The sequence below is a fragment of the Balaenoptera physalus genome (genome assembly GCF_965194825.1).
Source record: "Balaenoptera physalus genome assembly, chromosome: 1".
Lineage (NCBI taxonomy): Eukaryota > Metazoa > Chordata > Mammalia > Artiodactyla > Balaenopteridae > Balaenoptera > Balaenoptera physalus.
This window is the reverse complement of record NC_138882.1, coordinates 180,251,110-180,272,162: the sequence shown is the minus strand read 5'-3', so window position 1 is coordinate 180,272,162 and position 21,053 is coordinate 180,251,110. Positions and strand designations below refer to the sequence as shown.

The following is a 21,053-nucleotide window of genomic DNA, read 5'->3' as shown; positions in this document are numbered from 1 at the left end:
AAAGCATGTCCCTATCTCCAAATTCAGGCCATTCAAAAGCTAGTGACTACAAGTCACTTCAAAGTCAGGCCTATTCTACAATCACACAAGAGTAGGTGTTAATCTGCCTTAAAGAAAAGAAATACTACACAAAAGCAAAGGTTTTTTTCAAAGTAAAAGCCCAAAGTAGACTCTTACTATATACAACCCAGAATATACAACAACAATGCACTACAAGAAGCATATCTACAAGCAAGGTTATATATAACAGAGCACCAACATGACATAAGCTTCCAGAATAGACTGAAGGTTCTAAAAATCAGCAGTTATATCCAATTTGCTCCTGTATAGGAACACAAGTAAACCAGTCAAAAGCTCCTATCCACCTTCCTGGCATATTCACCACCATTATCTATATTAACACTAAGAACATAATAGAGTGATATGATAAAAATCACCTGGGCCATAACGAGATGTTTCCTGCATTATGGATTTACTGTGTAGAAAATGAGAAAAATGTGGATAATATGAAAATTCAAGCCACTGTCTTATGGTGAGAGGGACCAGAATTAAAATGAGTCAGAAAGGTTAAATAAATACAACTTGTGATATGTTGGTTTATAGGAACAAATAGAAATGGCATAAGGCAAAGGAGAATTTCCCTACACAAAATGTATAAAAAGCTTTGCCTTTTACACCTTTTATGTAGGGAAGGCTATGTTGAAAGTGTTGGGTTAAAGATCAAAAGATTAGCTCACCTGATTTTAAACAAAGGCAATTCTTTTAACCCAAGTTCGTTTCATCATCTAAAAACAAGGGAGGCACAATCCCTGTGTCTAACCTAGAGTGCAGCTTTAAGCATCCAGTGAAACAGGTTTGGGGGAAACACTTTATAAGTCACAAAGAATAAAGTTTACCTGGGGTATGGTGAACACTGAAAGTGAAAGAGCACTGGAATCTTGAGTCATAAAATCAGGATTTGGATCCCAGCTCTATACCTAATCAGTATGTAAATGTGAGCAAGTTACCTCATTAAGCCTTAGTCCCTTCATCTGCAAAAGGAGGCATTCCAGTGATTACAGATTGAGGGACATCATAAAGTAGCTGTTGAAACAGGAGCTTTGGAGATAGTCATAACCCCAGCTCTGCCATGTGACTTTGGCCAAATTAATTAGCTTCACCAAACTTCTGTTTCTTTCTAATATGGGGATAACATCTATCTCTTAGGATTGTTTGAAGGATTAAATGAGATAGTCTAAGTAAAACAAATAATAGTGCCTAGAACATAATTAAGAGTACAATAAACTAATATAGCTATATTTAAACTTGGAGCTGTATTTGACATGTTTGTAAGTAAAAATTAAGAGAAATCTATATTCTAATAACATAAATATCAAAGAAAGTATTTTAGTTAGCTCACAAAGCAATTAGGGAGAGAACCACAAAAGGCAAGAGAATTGAATATCTGCTCTCCCAAAATGATGGTCATGGGACATTTCACGTGTATAGGACATAAAGAACATGTGATTGTGCATAAGCTTTTTAGATATATTCACATGGAAGTATTAAAATCAAACAATCAGCAGAATGGCCACAAATCTGCAAGTACATTTGTCTCCAAATGAATGAATGTCTAGCTACACAACCCCTTAAGACTTGTTTTGGAACTTGATCTCAAGGTCCTCTGGGGATGGTTAACAGGGCTGTGGAAATATGGAAATAGGCCAGGGAGGATATATCCTCTGAGAATTGTGATGCATGGTAACTTTTTTCTTCTTAAGAGATGATAAGTTCAACAGGATTATGACATTATTAAGTCAGCATGTGTTGTCAGCTGGATGTTGGTCAGGAGACTCAGTAAAATTGGTTAGTTAGAACAGAACATGAAGAGTGGGTGTCTTAGTCTGGTAGGACTGCTATAACAAAATATTGGTTCAGCCAAAAAGTTCGTTCTGGTTTTTCTGGAACATCTTAAGGAAAAAAACCCGAGCGAAAAATTTTGACCAACCCAATACCATAGACTGGTGGCTTAAACAACAGACATTTATTTCTCACAGTTCTGGAGGCTGGAAGTCCAAGATCAAGGTGCCAGCAGATTTGGTTCTTGGGGAAGAAGGACCCTCTTCCTGGTTTACAGACATCTGCCTTCTCCTCTATCCTCATGTGTCCAAAAAGAAGTTCTAGTGCCTCTTTGTCTTCTTATAAAGGCACTAATTCCATCATGGGGCCCCATCCTTATGACCTCATCTAAAGCTAATTACCTCCCAAAGGCCCTGCCTCCTAACACCATCACACTGAGGGTTAGGGCTTCAACATATGAATTCAGAGGGAGACAAACATCCAGTCTGTAACAGTAGACAAGGTAGATGCTTGAAGGTGTGATTGTGGATAATAGCAAAAATGAAAGGTGACATGCAAAAGTGAGAAAAAGATCTCTCTAAACAACTGTAATTTTCTTGTTTTTTTTTTAAATTTATTTTTTGGCTGCGTTGAGTCTTCGTTGCTGCGTGCAGGCTTTCTCTAGTTGTGGTGAGCGGGGGCTACTCTTCGTCGTGGTGCACAGGCTTCACATTGTGGTGGCTTCTCTTGTTGCAGAGCACGGGCTTCAGTAGTTGTGGCATGCGGGCTCAGTAGTTGTGGCTCACGGGCTTGGCTGCTCCGCGGCATGTGGGATCTTCCCGGACCAGGGATCGAACCTGTGTCCCCTGCATTGGCAGGCAGATTCTTAACCACTGTGCCACCAGGGAAATCCCAACAAGTATAATTTTCATCTAACAGTAGTCCGTGATCAAAACTAAGATACTAAGTGTTTCAAATGGGTTGTTTGGGAGATGATTTCTCAGGAAGTGAGGGAGTCAAGGGGGAATATTTTATAGTAAGACTGCTTGGTAAGCTAGATTCGCTGGAGAGCACCTACCTTTTCATTTTCACACAACAGTAAACTAACCATGTGACATTACATTACACTGTAAACTAACAGTGTCCATCTCATATTGTGATGAGACCTGTCCACATACCGGTCAGCCAGCAATCTTGGATATGAATGCTGTCAGCATCAGGTAGTCATTTTCTTCAAGCAATAGGATTTGTACTGCTAATATATTTGTTAGTGTTGAGGGTAGATACTCCTTATCCTTAAAAGGATGAAACTCCCTGAGAATCATCAAGGGCTATCAGCTGTGTGTTAATTATAGTAGTCAAATAGGAAACTAGAAAATAGAAGGACAAGTACTGGCCTTGCTTAGCATGCTCAGGATTTTGAATGCTGTCCCAGAACATAAAGATGCTAGTGGTAACTCATGGCCCAGTAGTTATTCTGCTCGAAGCATGTTCTGGTCTGAGGTATAGTATTTGGAATGACTAGTATAATATAAACAAGTGGTACCCCCAAACTAACTCTAAAATGCAAAGTGAACAGCAATAAATCAATTGTCTGACTATAACTCATAGGTCTATGGTGACATACTATCATTTATCAGTGGTTATATCCTGACCGTAGTAAATCCCCACCTAAAAATGAACTTAACATAATCTGTATGTATTATGAACACATCTATCAAAATGCAGCTCTATTAGATACATGTGAAGAGGTATACAGTGCTTAGGGATACCCACAAGATTGAAAAGGGAGTGGTCAAGTTATGAAAGGGTAAGTCAATTCTCATCAATCTTTTCTTCAAAACATTTTTCATCTCTCCTCAGGTAAGTTGCACATCCTTCCTCCTCCAGTTGACTCCAGCCACTTGCTGTTGCCTGAGGCCAACTTTTCATGTCTGTAATTCCAGGCTTTATTTCTGAAGAGATTTAATTGTGTCTCCCTTGTTCTCTTAGTGTCTCTTCCTATAATCAGTCCTATCCTTCTTTTCACATCTTGCTTTAAAGCACTTAAAAAGTGGCAACATTAAAAGTCCTGGATGTGGTATAACAGGACACAGAATGCTCAAAAATATACCCTTAGTGCCACTCTCTATAGCTGAGGTATGCATGCCTGCCACAGCAGAGATAAAAAGTAACAAAAGTACGGTCTTAAGTAATACAATAAAAAGTTGTTAGTTATTCTTTCATTCATGTATCTACCCACTCACTCAAGACGTATGTCTGAGGGTCTATTATGCGCCAGGAACCATTCTAGGCACTAGGAATTTAGCAGTGGAAAAACCTAGAAAAAGTCCCTGCCCTTAGGAACTTACGTTTTAATGGAGTTCTGAGATGGGGGTTTTCTTTAAATTTTGATTAAAACAAAAGCATCTCAAAATGACTAATAACCCAATTTAAAATTTTATTTAAGCACAGATTTAGATACAGGATAGCAATTTCTCTTGTCTACTCTTCTTCACTGGCCGCTCGATTCAGTACTCCTAAGAGGAGTACTGAGTTCTAGTTAAATGCCCCGCAGTTTGTGAAGGAGGTCTTGCAGGTCTCTTCAGTCATTCCTAGTTGAACTAGAGAAGCAGCAGCATACTCCAGAGGCACGGGTTACTATCTCTTATGATGCCCTTAAGCCATATGTGCCAGAAGTTTCACTCAGCAGAGCTCGGTAGAGGCAGGCAGCTGCGTATATGTCTAAATAAGTGTGTCTGTGTACATAATAAATATGGCATATGCAGAGTAACTTGGTAAAGCCAAAACTATTATATCAATTTCCTCTGTAAATCTAAAGAATTCCTTTCTTAAAAGCCTACCCTTTAATATGTCGTGGAAAACTGACACACAATATAATTGTATTCTCAAGCCCTCCCCTAGATAATCACCGCAAAGTAACAAAGGAGGGGCTTCCCTGGTGGCGCAGTGGTTGAGAATCTGCCTGCCAATGCAGGGGACACGGATTCGAGCCCTGGTCTGGGAAGATCCCACATGCCGCGGAGCAGCTGGGCCCGTGAGCCACAATTACTGAGCCTGCGCGTCTGGAGCCTGTGCTCCACAACAAGAGAGGCCGCGCACCGCGATGAAGAGTGGCCCCCGCTTGCCACAACTAGGGAAAGCCCTCGCACAGAAACGAAGACCCAACACAGCCATAAATAAATAAATAAAATTAAATTAAAAAAAAAAAAAGTAACAAAGGAGGTTTTAAATGGAGGTGTGTGATCCAGGTGAACGAGAAAGACGCAGTAAAAAGGTTTAAAAACTACTCTGAGGGACTTCCCTGGTGGTCCAGTGGTTAGGACTCCGCACTTTCACTGCCGAGGCTGGGCGTTCAGTCCCTGGTCAGGGAACTAAATCCCACAAGCTGTGCAGCGCGGCCGAAACAAAACAAAACAAAACAACCCAGCTTTGAACAATGAAAACAAGTATTCTCTTAAATCTTAAAATTTCAACAATCTAGACCAGGTTTTCAACCTCGACACCATTAACATTTTGGGTTGGACAATTCTTTGTTGTAGGGGGGCTGTCTTGTGCACTGTAGGATGTTTAGTAGCATCCTGGGCCTTTACCCACTAATATGCCAGTAGCCATAACCAAAAATGTCTCCATACATTGCCCAAGGTCAGAACAAAACCACCCCTGAGAGTTGAAAACCACTGATATAGGCCATTGTTTGAGCTAGGGTTCTATCATTTAACATTTGAAACCTCTATATGTATAAAATTTCTACTTAGGCAATTTTCTAACTTTCATAACATAGGGATAATAAAATGGTCGTGAGGATTAAATGAGTTAGATGTAACAATTTTAGCACACATCTCAAAAAAATATTGCTATGATTCCCACTACTTGTTACTCTCCCTACTACTACTTAGGACCATAATTATGATTATGTGGGCAACTATAACTAGATTCCATTACTTCAAATGACCAACATGGATAATCCACGAACGTGGCATAGGTCTATACATTTCTTACAACTATGAATCAGGCCAAAGACCTTGCAATTTGACCTGTGGTTGTGTCTTAGTAAAATATATTGATAAGGACAAAGAATTTACTTAAATAACTTAATGAATATAATGGATAGAAAAAGAACACCTCCCCTGGGTAATATCTTAATTTTTTAATTCACTGTCTTCAATTTCTCTCATTCTATTGGGAGGTACTGTTTATCAAACTAATAATTATGTTTTTTAAAAAAAAACAAACCAAACTGCCTGTGGTCAAGAAGGTTTGGAAAACTTCGCAGAGAGTAGATCCTTCTTGTTTGATTTCACAGGAAACATCAGCACAGGAAACAGAAACTTAAAGGAAAAAAATCTGCTTAAGCTGGCATTAGTGAAACATATACTACCATTTCAACTTTGGACAACACTGGCCCATAGACATGCCATCTGAAAATAATCAGCTTAACTCCATTTCTTCCCTTAAAATAAAAGAGCACACATTCATGTATTCATCACTAAACTTTGCTAAAACTTAGTATTTTGCCATACTTATTTTATTTATTTATTTGGTTGCAACGGGTCTTAGTTGTGGCAGGCAGGCTCCTTACCTGTGGCTCCTTAGTTGAGGCATGGATGTGGGATATAGTTCCCTGACCAGGGATCAAACCCAGGCCCCCTGCATTGGGAGTGCGGAGTCTTAACCACTGCGCCACCATGGAAGTCCCGCCATATTTACTTTAGATCTTTTATTTTTAAGAAACTAAACATTAAAGTTCAAGGGCCCAGAGTACTTTTTTATTTTTCACTCTATTGCTTGTTCTTTTTTTTTTTTTTCTTTTAAGGTTTAGCTTAATGAACACTGAAAGCCTCCCAGAGCCTCACTTAAATTCTCCTTTCAAAGCACTACCACCTTCCAGCCTCCACAGTTAATCCCATTACCCTATACTTTTATAATAAACACTTTCTTGCTTTTCTTTGTTTTACCATCTAGATATGCATCCCCAAACACCATGAAACCATTGTTTCATTTTTGAACTTTAAATAAACAAATCACATAGTATATATTCTTTTGGGTCTGGCTTCTTCTGCTAAAGCTTTTTCTTATTAGATCCATGCGTGCATAGTTATAGTTTGGGTTGACTGTCCTAGTATGAACATGCAACAATTTATCCATTTTACTGTTGATGGGCAGTTTCAAGTTTTGATCCATTACGAATAATGACACAAACATTTTTGTATATGTTTCTTGGCACATAAGAAATGTATGTTTATCAGCTGGGTATATATTGATACTTAAGAATGGAAATGCTGGTTATAGCAGAAAAAATAACTTCAGCTTTTGTAGATAATGCTCACCTCTTTTCCAAAGTGGCTGTTACAATTTATATTCCCACTGGCAGTGTTTGAGAGTTCTGGTTGCTTCACATATTTGCAAACATCTGGTAAATTCAGCAATCTGGTGTTACTATGTGGCTTTTTATCTAGTTGATTAATTTTCTCACATTTATTGGTCATTTGGATAACCTCTTTGATGAAGTGTTTGTGCCTCTTGTCTATTTCAAAAACTGAGTTATTTTCTTATTGATTTCTATTAGTTTTTTAAGAAAAACTTTGATATAAGTCCTTAATTGGATTTTTGTGTTGCAATTATCTTCTCCTAACATGTGGCTTGCATTTTCACTTAACAGTGTGACACCTTTTGATGAAAAATGCTAATTTTAATGTAGTCTGATTTACCAATCTTTTCATTTGTATATGGTGACTTTTGTGTTCTAAGAAACTTGCAAATTATTGTTCTCTTTACTATCTTTTTCTTCTTGTAATTAGCTTTACTATGACTAGTTGTAAAAGCTTTCCTTTATTTTCACCCTCTAAAAAAAAAAAATCATGCTTGGGGTTTGTAGGAAATCTTTTGATTTTACCATCTTTTACCCTCCCTGTAATTTTCCTTTTTTGGGGGTCTCTGTGCTTCAGTCTGGATTCTATAGACTTATCTTCTAGTTCATAATTCTTTTCTTCATCTGTGTCTCATATGCTATTAAATCTATCCATTGAGTTCTTAATTTTATTATAATATTCAGTTTTGGACTTTCTATTTGGTCCTTTTTATACTTTCTCCTTCTCTATTGAAATTTTCAATCTATCTTTAACACCTTGAACATAAGCATATTCATTTATCATCTGTGCCTGATAAAGCCAGTATCTGGGTCCCAATGTAGGGCATTTGCTTGTTGCTGGTTCTCATTCATACTGTCTTTTTTCCTTGTGTGTCTAATTATCTTTAATTGGGTGCTGGACAGTTTATTTGAAAAACTGTTCATAGAAATAATTTGAAGACTAGTATGACAGTCTCTCAAAAGAATTTTTGATTGCTTATTGCAGGTACCTAGGGGGCACTAACACTGAAATCACCATAATCCAAATTCAAGGATTGAGATGATTTTATGTTGAACTACAGTCCCTGTGAGAGTGGGTGAATTTCTTTCTTTCTTTCTTTTTTTAAATTTTTTGGCTGCGTTGGGTCTTTGTTGCTGCATGAGGGCTTTCCCTAGTTGCGGCGAGCGGGAGCTACTCTACATTGCAGTGCGTGGCCTTCTGATTGTGGTGGCTTCTCTTGTTGTGAAGCATAGGCTCTAGGCACACGGGCTTCAGTAGTTGTGGCTCACGGGCTCATTAGTTGTGGCGCACGGGCTCTAGAGTGCAGGCTCAGTAGTTGTGGTGCACAGGCTTAGTTGCTCCATGGCATGTGGGATCCTCCTAGACCAGGGATCAAACCCGTGTGCCCTGCATTGGCAGGCAGATTCTTAACCACTGCGCCACCAGGGAAGTCCCGAGAGTGGGTGAATTTCTGATCCACCCTTGTTCCAAGCATTCAGTCCTTTGGGATCCCAACCAAAAGTATAGGAGGATTTACTAGAGCCTTTTCTGCTACTCCTTTTGGTGGGCCTTCATCCAACTTTTGTGCCCGTAACCCAATGAAAGTCTATGAAAAAGAAGTTGTTCAAGACTTTTAATTGCCTCTTCTAGGGGTTTTACCAAATGTTTCACTTTTCTTCTGATTTCTACCTTTTCTAGGATCTTAGAAATTCTTTACTGTCTTTTAGCTCTCTGATACGTTTAAGATTTAAAATACTGTGACCAGCTTTTCTAATTGTTATCCATAGAAAGGTGCTCTGAATCACCTAACCTGCCAATACCAGAAGCCACAACAGTTTACCTTAATCCTACTTCCTTCTTTCTCTTACCTTGAGTTTAGTGTTCATTTCCGATTTGTATAATTTTATTATATATATTTAATAAATAATAATTTTATTTTGCATATTAAAAACCTTGTTAGATGGTGTCATACTATTAATTCGGCAATAAGGTTTTTCAGGTTGATCTATGCTGATACACTTGGCATTACATCATTAATTTTTTTAAAATTTATTTATTTCATTTATTTTCGGCTGCGTTAGGTCCTCGTTGCTGCGCGGGCTTTCTCTAGTTGCGGCGAGCAGCGGCTACTCTTTGTCGCAGTGTGTGGACTTCTCATTGAGGTGGCTTCTCTTGTTGCAGAGCATGGGCTCTAGGTGTGTGGGCTTCAGTAGTTGTGGCTTGAGGGCTCTAGAGCGCAGGTTCAGTAGTTGTGGCACATGGGCTTAGTTGCTCTGCAGCATGTGGGATCTTCCCGGACCAGGGATCAAACTCGTGTCCCCTGTGTTGGCAGGTGGATTCTTAACCAGTGCGCCACCAGGGAAGTCCCTACATCATTAATTTTTGTTTTTCTTTTTTTGGCTGCTCCATGTGGCTTGCAGGATCTTAGTTCCCTAACCAGGAACTGAACCCAGGCCACAGCAGTGAAAGTGCCAAGTCCTAACCACTGGACCACCAGGGAATTCCTACATCATTAATTTTAACTACTGCATGTTTGTATTACTATTCAAATCCACTGACCAAATAAATTGTGGTGTATTCTTATTGTCTTCTTTAGCCTTTTTACAGTTGTTTCCTATTGTTCACTATTAAAATCAATACATAAATAAACATTCTAATATATGATTCCTAGTGCACAACTGGGAATTTCTTTGGAGTATATACCAAGAAGTGAAATTACTGGGGTATAGTATATGAACATCTTCACTGTTGTTGTCCAATTACTCTCCAAAGTGATTATATTCTCTTTCTCGACACTTCAAAATGGTTTCTTTTTTCTCACTCTCATGGATGTGACTTGCATAGAACCGTATTTTATCTTGTCATTTCCCTAATAATGAATAACACTGAGTATCTTTTCTTAAGTTTATGAGCCAACGGATTTTCATTTCTATGAATTGTCCATTGTTTAATTGGGTTTTTTTTCTTACTGATTTGCTTTTTTTCCCTCCTCAATTCTGGATTCTAATATTTTGGTAGCTATATGTATTCCAAATAGATTCTCCCAGGCTGTGGCTTTATCTTTTTATTTTATTACAGCATCATTTGCTGCACCAAGGGTTATAAATTTTAACAAATTTGATATTTTTCTCCTTTATATTCATTTTGATTCTTGCCGAAGAAATTTTTCCCCACTCAAAGTTCATAAAGATAGTCTCCTTATTTTTCTCCTAAAAGATTAGCTTTTCATATTTAGATTTTCATTATTCTTATGGTTGTTTGATTTTTGTATTTGGTTTGTATTAGAAATCTATGACTGTTCCCACTGCCACCCTTAAGTAAAATAAATCACCCTTAAATAAAATAAAATAAATCTCAAAAGTAAGTTAGCTATGGTGTTAAAAGTTAGGACAGTGGTCACCTTTAAGGAAGAAAGAAAGGTATGATTATATTTACTGACCAGGGTGGTAGATGTGTTCACTTTGCTGATATAGAATGAGCTATAAACTAATGACTTGTACATTTTTCTGTATACATGTTGTAGTGGTGTGCTAAAGCTGGTTCACCCTAGTTCATGAGGGCCAATTGTTAAACAGTAATTTGTGAGTCAAGTGTCAAACTGTTGGTAGCTTAAAATTAACCATTAAGAGAGTATTTACATCATTAATTTAACAAAAACTACAAATAAGCAATTTTTCTTTTCCCAAACTGCATGTATTTCTGTTATACTACAATAAAAAAAGTGTAAAAACATATATATCCTTTGGTATATGATATAACTTTGGGGGAACTTACGCTAAAGAAGTAAAAGCTCCAGCATGTAAGAATAAATATACTTAGTTGTTTATTGCAGTGCTGCTTCCGGTTACAAAAAAACCTTCAAAACAAAAAACTAGAAACAACATGGGGTGGGGGCGGGGGGCAGAAGAGAGGAAAATGAATGGAAAAATTTTATGTGTGTGTGTGTGTGTGTGTGTGTGTGAGTGTGTGTGTAATGCGAAATATGCAACTACTAAAAAGGTATGAGTAAAATCTATCTGTAATGACCTAGCGGGATGCCCAAAACATACTAAGTGGAAAAAAAAGCAAAATGTAAAACCATGATATAATTCAATTAAAGCGAAAATTTTAAATATCCTCTTTACACATATGTATATATTTTTATATGATTTTATGAATATAAAGAAAATTGTGGAAGGGTACAACCAAATCGTTCATGTTGATCGCCTTGGAAAGAAAGGAAGCTTAACTGGCTGGGGCTGCAAGTGAGGAGTATTACCTTTCTCTGTGTTTATCCCTATTTTGTTTGACTTATTCCAATAGGTGGTTGTTTTGTAATCTAAAAAAATCCAATAGTTTAAAAAATCTTATTATAAGAGGGTATATCATAACAAAAGTCCCATAAATGGTTGGCTTATCTGTGAATTCTTCCCATTCCAAACTAACTTGTATTATGTCCAGGCCTTTTCAAGGGTTATTATCAGCAAGAGTATTCTTCTCTTAAAAAAAATTAACAACCCTTCATTGTTTGTAGCATTAAATTCAAAAATTGGTAAAGAGCACAAAAGTATGAACCAGAAGATCTGGGATCTAGTCCTAGTTCTAATTTCTGACTACATGATGTCATGGCTGTCACAATGAAAATGAGAGGCATGAGCTGAAGAATCAGTTTGCTTTCAGATAACTGTGGTTATGTTAGAAGGCAATATGGCAAGTGATGGAGTTAAATAATCCTAGATTTGAGCTCTAGCACTGCCACTTACTAGGTATGTGACCTTGGGCAAGTTATTTACCCTTTTTTAAGCCTCAGTTTCTTATTCAATAAAGTGCGGCTAATAATACTGACCTTTCAGGGTTATAAAAACTGTTAAAATGACAAATGTAAACCCCCTACCCATAGCACAGCCTAGTAGGTGCTAAATAGATGGTTTCTGCTATTATAATCATCCTCATTCTATATCTAGCATTTTAAGATCTTCACAATCTTTTCCACCACCAATTTAGTTTTGAATCATTTAGGGCTTACGACACGCCAAATACTGAGCTAGGACGTTACATATGCAATCTCATTTATTTTAATTAATTTTATCAATATAATAACCTTAAATTGTATGAATTAATCTTATTTTATGGATTAAAAAATGAGGCTTAAAGAAGTTATGTAACTATTTTGAGGTTATAAAGTCAGCAAATGGCAGAGTTGGAATTCAAATTTAAATTTTAAACTTAAAATTTTAAACCTAGAACTATGATACTCCAAAGTCAGTGGTTGGAATCATTATGCCATGCTTGTTGCCTTAGACTTGAGCCTGCATGGAATACGTTCTTCCTTCTCTATACTTGTACCCCCTCACCCCCTTCCATCCAGGCTGAACTCAAACTCTACTTGCTTCAGAAAAGTTTGTCATTCTCCCACGAATATAGTGATTTCTTTTTCCTTCAACTTGATTTTTCAGGCTAAACCATCCACTCAGACATCAACACACTGCAATATCACAAAATACCTTATAAGTGATTTTTTTCTTGCTAATGTTGTTTTTTTCCAATATGGATTTTTAGTCCCTTAAAGATAGAAAATGTACCTTTTCCAAGTCCCAACAGACATACCTACCTGTGACACAGGTACTCAAAAATACTGGTATAAAATGATGGAATTCTGAATTTTCATAGTGAGGCAAAATGACAATAAGTTGTGATAATTAAGAAAGAACTCAAATGTTAAAGGACACACATTTCTGATACAAGTACCTTGGTAACAGTAACAGGCAGAGAAAACACAGATGGTACATGGCAGTTTTATGACTGCAGAATAGAGGACAATGAACACTAACCAGAAGCTCTTTGGTCTCCCATTCTTTCTTGCCCTAGATTTGACAGGCTGTGGACAATGTAAAGAGAAAGAAATCTAATAGTTTCTAAGACAGTATCATCAGTTTGAAACCTTTATGACCACAACTACCCTATCACTTTTACCAAGGCTAGACTTAGAATCAAAATGTCTTTCAATTTTGAATCTAAATGTAGATGTAAGCATTTGTTTTTTTCTATAAGATGACACCCCAGGAAAAATTGGTTGTCCATGACAAAAATTTCACAGTACAAATTTAAACCTTACTTGATCTTCCTCACATTGCATGGGACCATATCATGCCTATTTCAGTCTCATCTCCATATTCCCTCCAGAGATGAGTAGGTATTTTTAAAAAGCAAGATTATGTTTATACAATGAGGATATTATATAAAGTACTAAAAATATATTCTCCCCTTTACTCTGCCCCATTAACACTCTGGGAAGAATGTGTAGTGAGGGGAGAATATACCTCTTGGAGATTTCTGGTTTTACTCCTTCCTCTCTTCTTACCGTTACTAGACATCGACACATGTTTGCGTAAGCCACAGAGAAACTGGGTTCGTCAATAGCCTTCTCAAAGACCAGGTCAATGACTCCTTTCAGCCGCTCCTCTGTGTCAACAGTAAGTCCTGACACTTGCTTCATCAGTTGGTTGAACATCTGTGGTGTCAATTTATTTAAGATACTTCGAACTTTTCTAAAAAGTTCCTAGAAGGACCACAAAAAAGAAAAGACCATTATATTAACTGTGACAATATGATGCTTTCTATAAGGATTAATATTTTGTTTATAATTTATAAGTGCGATTTCCTAAATTATTAACAAAGATTGTGAACTAGTCATAGAAATAATTAAATCCATCTATTTTAACATCCAGTAAAAATTTACACCACCTCTTTTTCACTATGGATGAGAATTCAAGGAATTAGGTATGTTTTCCACTTCACTGGTGGGACTATAATTTGGTACATTTCCAAGGGCAATTTGGCAATGTGTACTGAAACTCTTAAAACTGTGAAGTGCCCTTTAAACCAGCAATTATACTTTCAGAAATTTATTCATATTTAAGGATAGGTTAAAAAAAGGTTTTAGCCATCATAACTTCCATCAATAACCCTTTACAGCAAATAACTTAAATGTCTTAAAATAGGAATTTGTCTACATTATGGTATAACACAAATTATGGTATAAAATAGTAGGCAGGAGTCTTTTAAAACGATGTTATAGAAACCCTCATCAAATCAGAAATAGAAGTGAACTTCCTTAACTAGAAAAAGGCCATGGATAATCCTACTTAATGGTGAAAGAATGAATGCTTTCCCCCTAAGATTGGGAACAAGGCAAAAATGTCTGTTCCCACCATTCCTATTCAAAATCTTACTGGAGGTCCTATTCAGTGGAATAATGCAAAGAAAAAGAACTACAGCCCATACAGAATGTAAAGGAAGAGATAAAACTCCCTATTCACAAATGATATGACTGTCTCCACAGAAAATCATAAGGAATCTATAAAAAGAGACACTAGAATTAATAAGTGAGTCTAGTAGGTCTGTAGAACACAAGTCAATATATAAAACTCAATTTTATTTTTATGTATTGGCAACAAACAACTAGAAATTACATTTTTTAAAAGTACAATCTACAACAGCACCAAAACCATGAAGTACTTAGATAAGAATTATCAAAATATTCATAGGAGTTGTGTGATGAAACGTACAAGTCACTGATGAAAGAAATCAAGGAGGACCAAAATAAATAGAGATCTATATCATGTTCATGTATTACAAGACTCATTACTGTTAAGTTGCCAGTTTTCTCCGAAGAGACCTACAGATTTAACACAACCGAAATAAAAATCCTAGCAGGGTTTTTTTTTGGGGGGGGGGTGGGCGGGGGAGTAGAAATCAAGAAGCTGATTCTACAATTTAAATGGAAAAACGAAAAACTAGAATAGCTTAACAATTTTGAAAAATAACAAAATGTGGAAGACTCCTACAACCTAATTTCAACATTTACTATATACATGAAGCTACTATGCATAGACAGTGTGATACTGGCCAGAGGACAGACACACAGATCACTGGAACAGAATGAAAAGTCTAGAAACAGATTCATACATATGTGATGAACTGATTTTCAGCAAAGGTACAAAAGAAATTCAATGGAGAAAGGATAGTCTTTTCAACAATTGGTGCTGGAACAACTGAATATCCATAAGCAAAAAAAAAAAAAAAGAATCTTGATTCACACCTTGCATATAACATAAAAATTAACTAAAACTGGATCACAGACCAAAATGTGAAACCCAAAACTAAAAACTTCTAGAATAGAACATAGGACAAAGCTTTCTATTCTTGTATGCAAAGATTTTTTAGGTAAGACAGCAAAAGCACAATGTATGAATGAAAACACTGATAAATTGAGCATCATCGAAGTTAAAAACTTCTACTTGGCAAAAGACACTATTAAGAGAATGAAAAGACAAACCACAGACTGGGAGAAAATTTTTTCAAAATACACATTTGATAAAGGATTTATATCCAGAGTAAAAAAAAAAAAAAACCTCTCAAAACTCAATGATAAGACAGCACAACAACCAATGAAACAGGCCAAAAGATATAAACAAAATTTTACCAAAGAAGATACACAAATGGCAAAGAAGCACATGAAAAGATGTGCTTATTCAACATATTGGTCACTTGAGAAATGCAAATTAAAACTACAATGAGATATTATCACACATCCATCAGAATGGTTAAAATTTACAGAGCAGAAAATAGTAAGTGCTGGTGAAGACTGAATTATTGAAACTCTCGTGCCTTGCCAGTAACTCCTGGAAAACAGTTTGGTATTTTCTAATAAACTTAAACCTATGTTTAGCATACAACTCACTGATCCCATAGCTAGGAATCTACCCCAAAGAAACAAAAACATATGTTCACACAAATCCTGTATGTGAATGTTCATAGCAATTTTATTCATAACTGCTAAAACCTGGAAACTGTTTACCCTGTGAATGGATCCAGTAATAAAAAAGAATAACCTAATAATACACATAATATTATGGATGAATATCAAATGTATATGCTGAGTAACAGAAGCTTTATTCAGAATGATTCCATTTAAATGACATTCTGGAAAAGGCAACATTATAGGGACAAACACATGGCTGACTGCCAGAGGTGGGCATGGGTGGGAGAGGATGAATACAAAGTAGTACATGAAAATTTCAGGGGGCTGATGGAAATGTTCTGTATCTTGATTGTGGTGGTAGTTATATGACTGAGTGTGTGTGTTGATAATTACAAAATTATACACAAAAAAGTAAATTTTACTAAATGTAAATTACACCTCAGGAAAAATATGAAGTTGTAAAAATCTATGAAATCATGATATAATAACCTGAAAAGGCCTATAAAATGTTTTGTTTGATCCCTATATAATTTATATCTGAATACTAGGATTTTTAGAATATGTACCCTATGTCAACAGTTTTCTCTAGGCAGAAGATAGTAAATAAATTAAAAAAAATTATACTATCAACTTTTTAAGCAATGAGTCAGTATCACTTTTATAAAGAAAAAAATTTTTTTCAAGTTTATTAGAGACGGGGGAGTCATTGCACTTCTCTAAATTGCCTGTATCAACTGAGACAGTATCATTTAGGTCTAAAACTTTAATCTGTGCTTTACATAAAAACAAAATAAAATAAAAACAAAACCCAGCCTTCAGATCTTCAAATATATCAGAAGATAATTTAAGCTTATAAAAACAGGATAATAAAAAGGTCATTTATTGAAGTAACATATAGCAATTGACTACAGTTCATAATACTCTGTTGCGGGACTTCCCTGGTGACAAAGTGCCTAAGAATCCACCTGCCAGGGCTTCCCTGGTGGTGCAGTGGTTGAGAATCTGCCTGCCAATGCAGGGGACACGGGTTCGAGCCCTGGTCTGGGAAGATCCCACATGCCGCGGAGCAACTAGGCCTGTGAGCCACAATTACTGAGCCTGCGTGTCTGGAGCCTGTGCTCCGCAACAAGAGAGGCCGCGATAGTGAGAGGCCCTCGCATCGCGATGAAGAGTGGCCCCCACTTGCCGCAACTAGAGAGAGCCCTCGCACAGAAATGAAGACCCAACACAGCCAAAAATAAATAATAAATAAATAATAAATAAATTAAAAAAAAAAAAGAATCCACCTGCCAATGCAGGGGACGTGAGGTCGATCCCTGGTCCAGGAAGATCCCACATGCCACGAAGCAGCTACGCCTGTGTGCCACAACTACTGAGCCCACGTACCACAACTACTGAAGCCTGCAGGCCTAGAGCCCACACTCTGGAACAAGAGAAGCCACCACAATGAGAAGCCTGTGCACCGCAATGAAGAGAAGCCTGTGCACCGCAATGAAGAGCAGCCACCGTTTGCTGCAACCAGAGAAAGCTCTCACACAGCAGTGAAGACCCATTGCAGCCAAAAATAAATAAATTTATTTAAAAAAAAATACTGTGTTGCAAATATCCTATGATATGGCTTATATGTGGAATCTAAAAAAAAAAAAAGGTACAAATGAACTTATTTACAAACCAGAAACAGAGTCACAGATATAGAAAACAAATTTATGGTTATCAGGGGGGAAGGGGAGGGAGGGATAAATTGGGAGATTGGGATTAACATATACACAGTATTATATATAAAACAGATAACTAATAAGGACCTACTGTACAGCACAGGGAACTCTACTTAATACTCTGTAATGACCTATATGGAAAAAGAATCTAAAAAAGAGTGGATATACGTATACATATAACCGATTCACTTTGCTGTATACCTGAAACTAACACAACATTGTAAATCACCTATACTCCAATAAAAATTTAAAAAACAAGAAAAAAAATAAGAGTGTTGCATATTTGAAAAGTTCTTATCACAAGAAAAAAAATTTTGTAATTCTGCATGATGATGCATGTTAATTAGACTAATTGTGGTGATCATTTTGCAATATTTATACAAATACTGAATCATTATGTTGTACACCTGAAACTAATATAATGTTCTATGTCAATTTATACCTCAATTAAAAAAAAAGGAAATCTCCAGCATCAAAAAACAACAAAAAATTGACTGAAAATCATTTATTCATTATAACTGAATATCTATTTGATGCTCCCAAAATTCTGTATTAAGTACAAATGAAGCATAAGGCACAGTAATCAAAACCATTAAAATTTAGCTGCAAAGACAAGAAAGTTACAAGAGAAATGATACAACAAAGCATGAAATTGATTAGAAGCCAGAGAAGTGAGTCATTTAGGTACAAGAGAGGTCAGAGGCAATGGGTTAGTCAGGAAATACCTTTAGAAGGAAATGAGAATAGGGCCAGATTATGAAGTGCAGAAAAAGCTGGCTAAATGAAAAAGAGGGGGAAAAGACATTTTAGGAAGGGGAAAATATTTTAGGAAGGAATTGTTATTGAGGCTCTTCTATTTCAGGAACAGAAAACAACAAGGAAAGATCAGAGGACTAGGGACTTCCCTGGTGGTGCAGTGGTTAAGACTCTGTGCTCCTAATCCAGGGGCCCCAGGTTCGATTCCTGGTCAGGGAACTAGATCCCACATGCATGCTGCAACTAAGAGTTTGCATGCCACAACTAAGGAGCCCAACTGCCACAACTAAGACCCAGCACAACCAAATAAATAATAAGTAAATAAATATTTTTAAAAAACCAAAACAGATCAGAGGACTAGTGTGCACTAGTTGGGAGAGAAAATGATAGGACTTAAATGATAGATTAAAAGCTGGAGTGAAGAGATAAAAATCAGCCTCTCAGGTAGATGAGTCAGGCAGCAGCAGTGGGAATACTGTATCAAGAGAAGAAAGATGAAGCAGGGAACCCCAGCAGTAGAACCACAACAGCAGTGTATGTATGTGGAAGTAGTCTAGACACGTCATTAGCAATGATTTCCTAGAAATGTTTCAAGGAAAAGATTAAATCTTATGATACAGGAAAAATAAGGTCACTGGTGGTCATTCATAATGTTGTTATAAATACAGTGGTAGGAACAAAAGTCAGGGTGAATGAGTTTTCTGGAAGTGGAGGCAACAATAAAACTGTTGTTTTGACAAAAGGGAAGAAATAGAATAACGGGTAGCAGGAGCAACAGGTCAACATGGGGTTTACCTGTGCAGAGAAGAAGAATAAAAACACAAAAAAGAGAGGGAATGAAGCACAGATGTTCTGTATTAAGAAGAAAAAGTGTCAAGAAAAACGAGGTTGTACTGGCCCTGAAAAAGAAGTCTATTAATCCTGCACTGTATTTGCTTTATCTATTCACTAAAGAACACTTAGCTAATTAATGACATCTCGAAGTCAGTATAATTATTCTTCTGTTTCTGACATTAATAATGGAGAGAACTTGGTCAGAATAGCCATCACTGTTAGATAGCCTCATCCACCAGAGGGCAGGCAGCAGAAGCAAGAACTACAATCCTGCAGCCTGTGGAACAAAAACCACATTCACAGAAAGACAGACAAGATGAAAAGGCAGAGGGCTATATACCAGATGAAGGAACAAGATAAAATCCTAGGAAAACAACTAAATGAAGTGGAGATAGGCAACCTTCCAGAAAAAGAATTGAGAATAATGATAGTGAAGATAATCCAGGACCTCGGAAAAGGAATGGAGGCAAAGATCTATAAGATGCAAGAAATGTTTAACAAAGACCCAGAAGAATTAAAGAACAAACAAACAGAGATGAACAATACAATAACTGAGGTGAAAAATACACTAGAAGGAATCAATAGCAGAATAACTGAGGCAGAAGAACGGAGAAGTGACCTGGAAGACAGAATGGTGGAATTCACTGCTGCAGAACAGACTAAAGAAAAAACAATGAAAAGAAATGAAGACAGCCTAAGAGACCTCTGGGACAACATAAAACGCAACAACATTCGCATTATAGGGGTCCCAGAAGGAGAAGAGAGAGAGAAAGGACCAGAGAAAATATTTGAAGAGATTATAGTCAAAAACTTCCCTAACATGGGAAAGGAAATAGCCACCCAAGTCCAGGAATTGCAGAGTCCCATACGTGATAAACCCAAGGAGAAACACACCGAGACACACAGTAATCAAATTGGCAAAAATTAAAGACAAAGAAAAACTACTGAAAGCAGCAAGGGAAAAACGACAAATAACATACAAGGGAACTCCCATAAGGTTAACAGCTGATTTCTCAGCAGAAACTCTACAACACAGAAGGGACTGGCACGATATACTTAAAGTGATGAAAGGGAAGAACTTACAACCAAGATTACTCTACCCGGCAAGGATCTCATTCAGATTCGATGGAGAAATCAAAAGCTTTACAGACAAGCAAAAGCTAAGAGAATTCAGCACCACCAAACCACCTCTACAACAAATGCTAAAGGAACTTCTCTAAGTGGGAAACACAAGAGAGAAAAGGACCTACAAAAACAAACCCAAAACAATTAAGAAGATGGTCACAGGAACATACATATCGATAATTACCTTACATGTGAATGGATTAAATGCTCCAACCAAAAGACACAGGCTTGCTGAATGGATACAAAAACAAGACCCATATATATGCGGTCTACAAGAGACCCACTTCAGACCTAGGGACACATACAGACTGAAAGTGAGGGGATGGAAAAAGATATTCCATGCAAATGGAAATCAAAAGAAAGCTGGAGCAGCAATACTCATATCCGATAAAATACACTTTAAAATAAAGAATGTTACGAGAAACAACAAAGGACACTACATAATGATCAAGGGATCAATCCAAGAAGAAGATATAACAATTATAAATATATATGCACCCAACATAGGAGCAGCTCAATACATAAGGCAACTGCTAACAGCTATAAAAGAGGAAATCGACAGTAACACAATAATAATGGGGGACTTTAACACCTCACTTACACCAATGGACAGATCATCCAGACAGAAAATTAATAAGGAAACACAAGCTTTAAATGACACAATAGACCAGATAGATTTAATTGATATTTGTAGGACATTCCATCCAAAAA

The 21,053-nt window shown here is 36.8% G+C and overlaps 1 protein-coding gene across 24 annotated transcripts in view; it reads right to left on the bottom strand.

Annotated features, from left to right (window-relative positions):
* Positions 1-21,053, bottom strand: part of EIF4G3 (eukaryotic translation initiation factor 4 gamma 3) — a 367,587-nt gene that overhangs the window by 54,260 nt on the left and 292,274 nt on the right. For all 24 annotated transcript variants that reach the window (XM_082448361.1, XM_082448380.1, XM_082448372.1 and 21 more), the window contains one exon: positions 13,510-13,707. In XM_082448361.1, the coding sequence (XP_082304487.1) occupies positions 13,510-13,707 (198 nt within the window). The remainder of the gene's footprint in view (positions 1-13,509; positions 13,708-21,053) is intronic.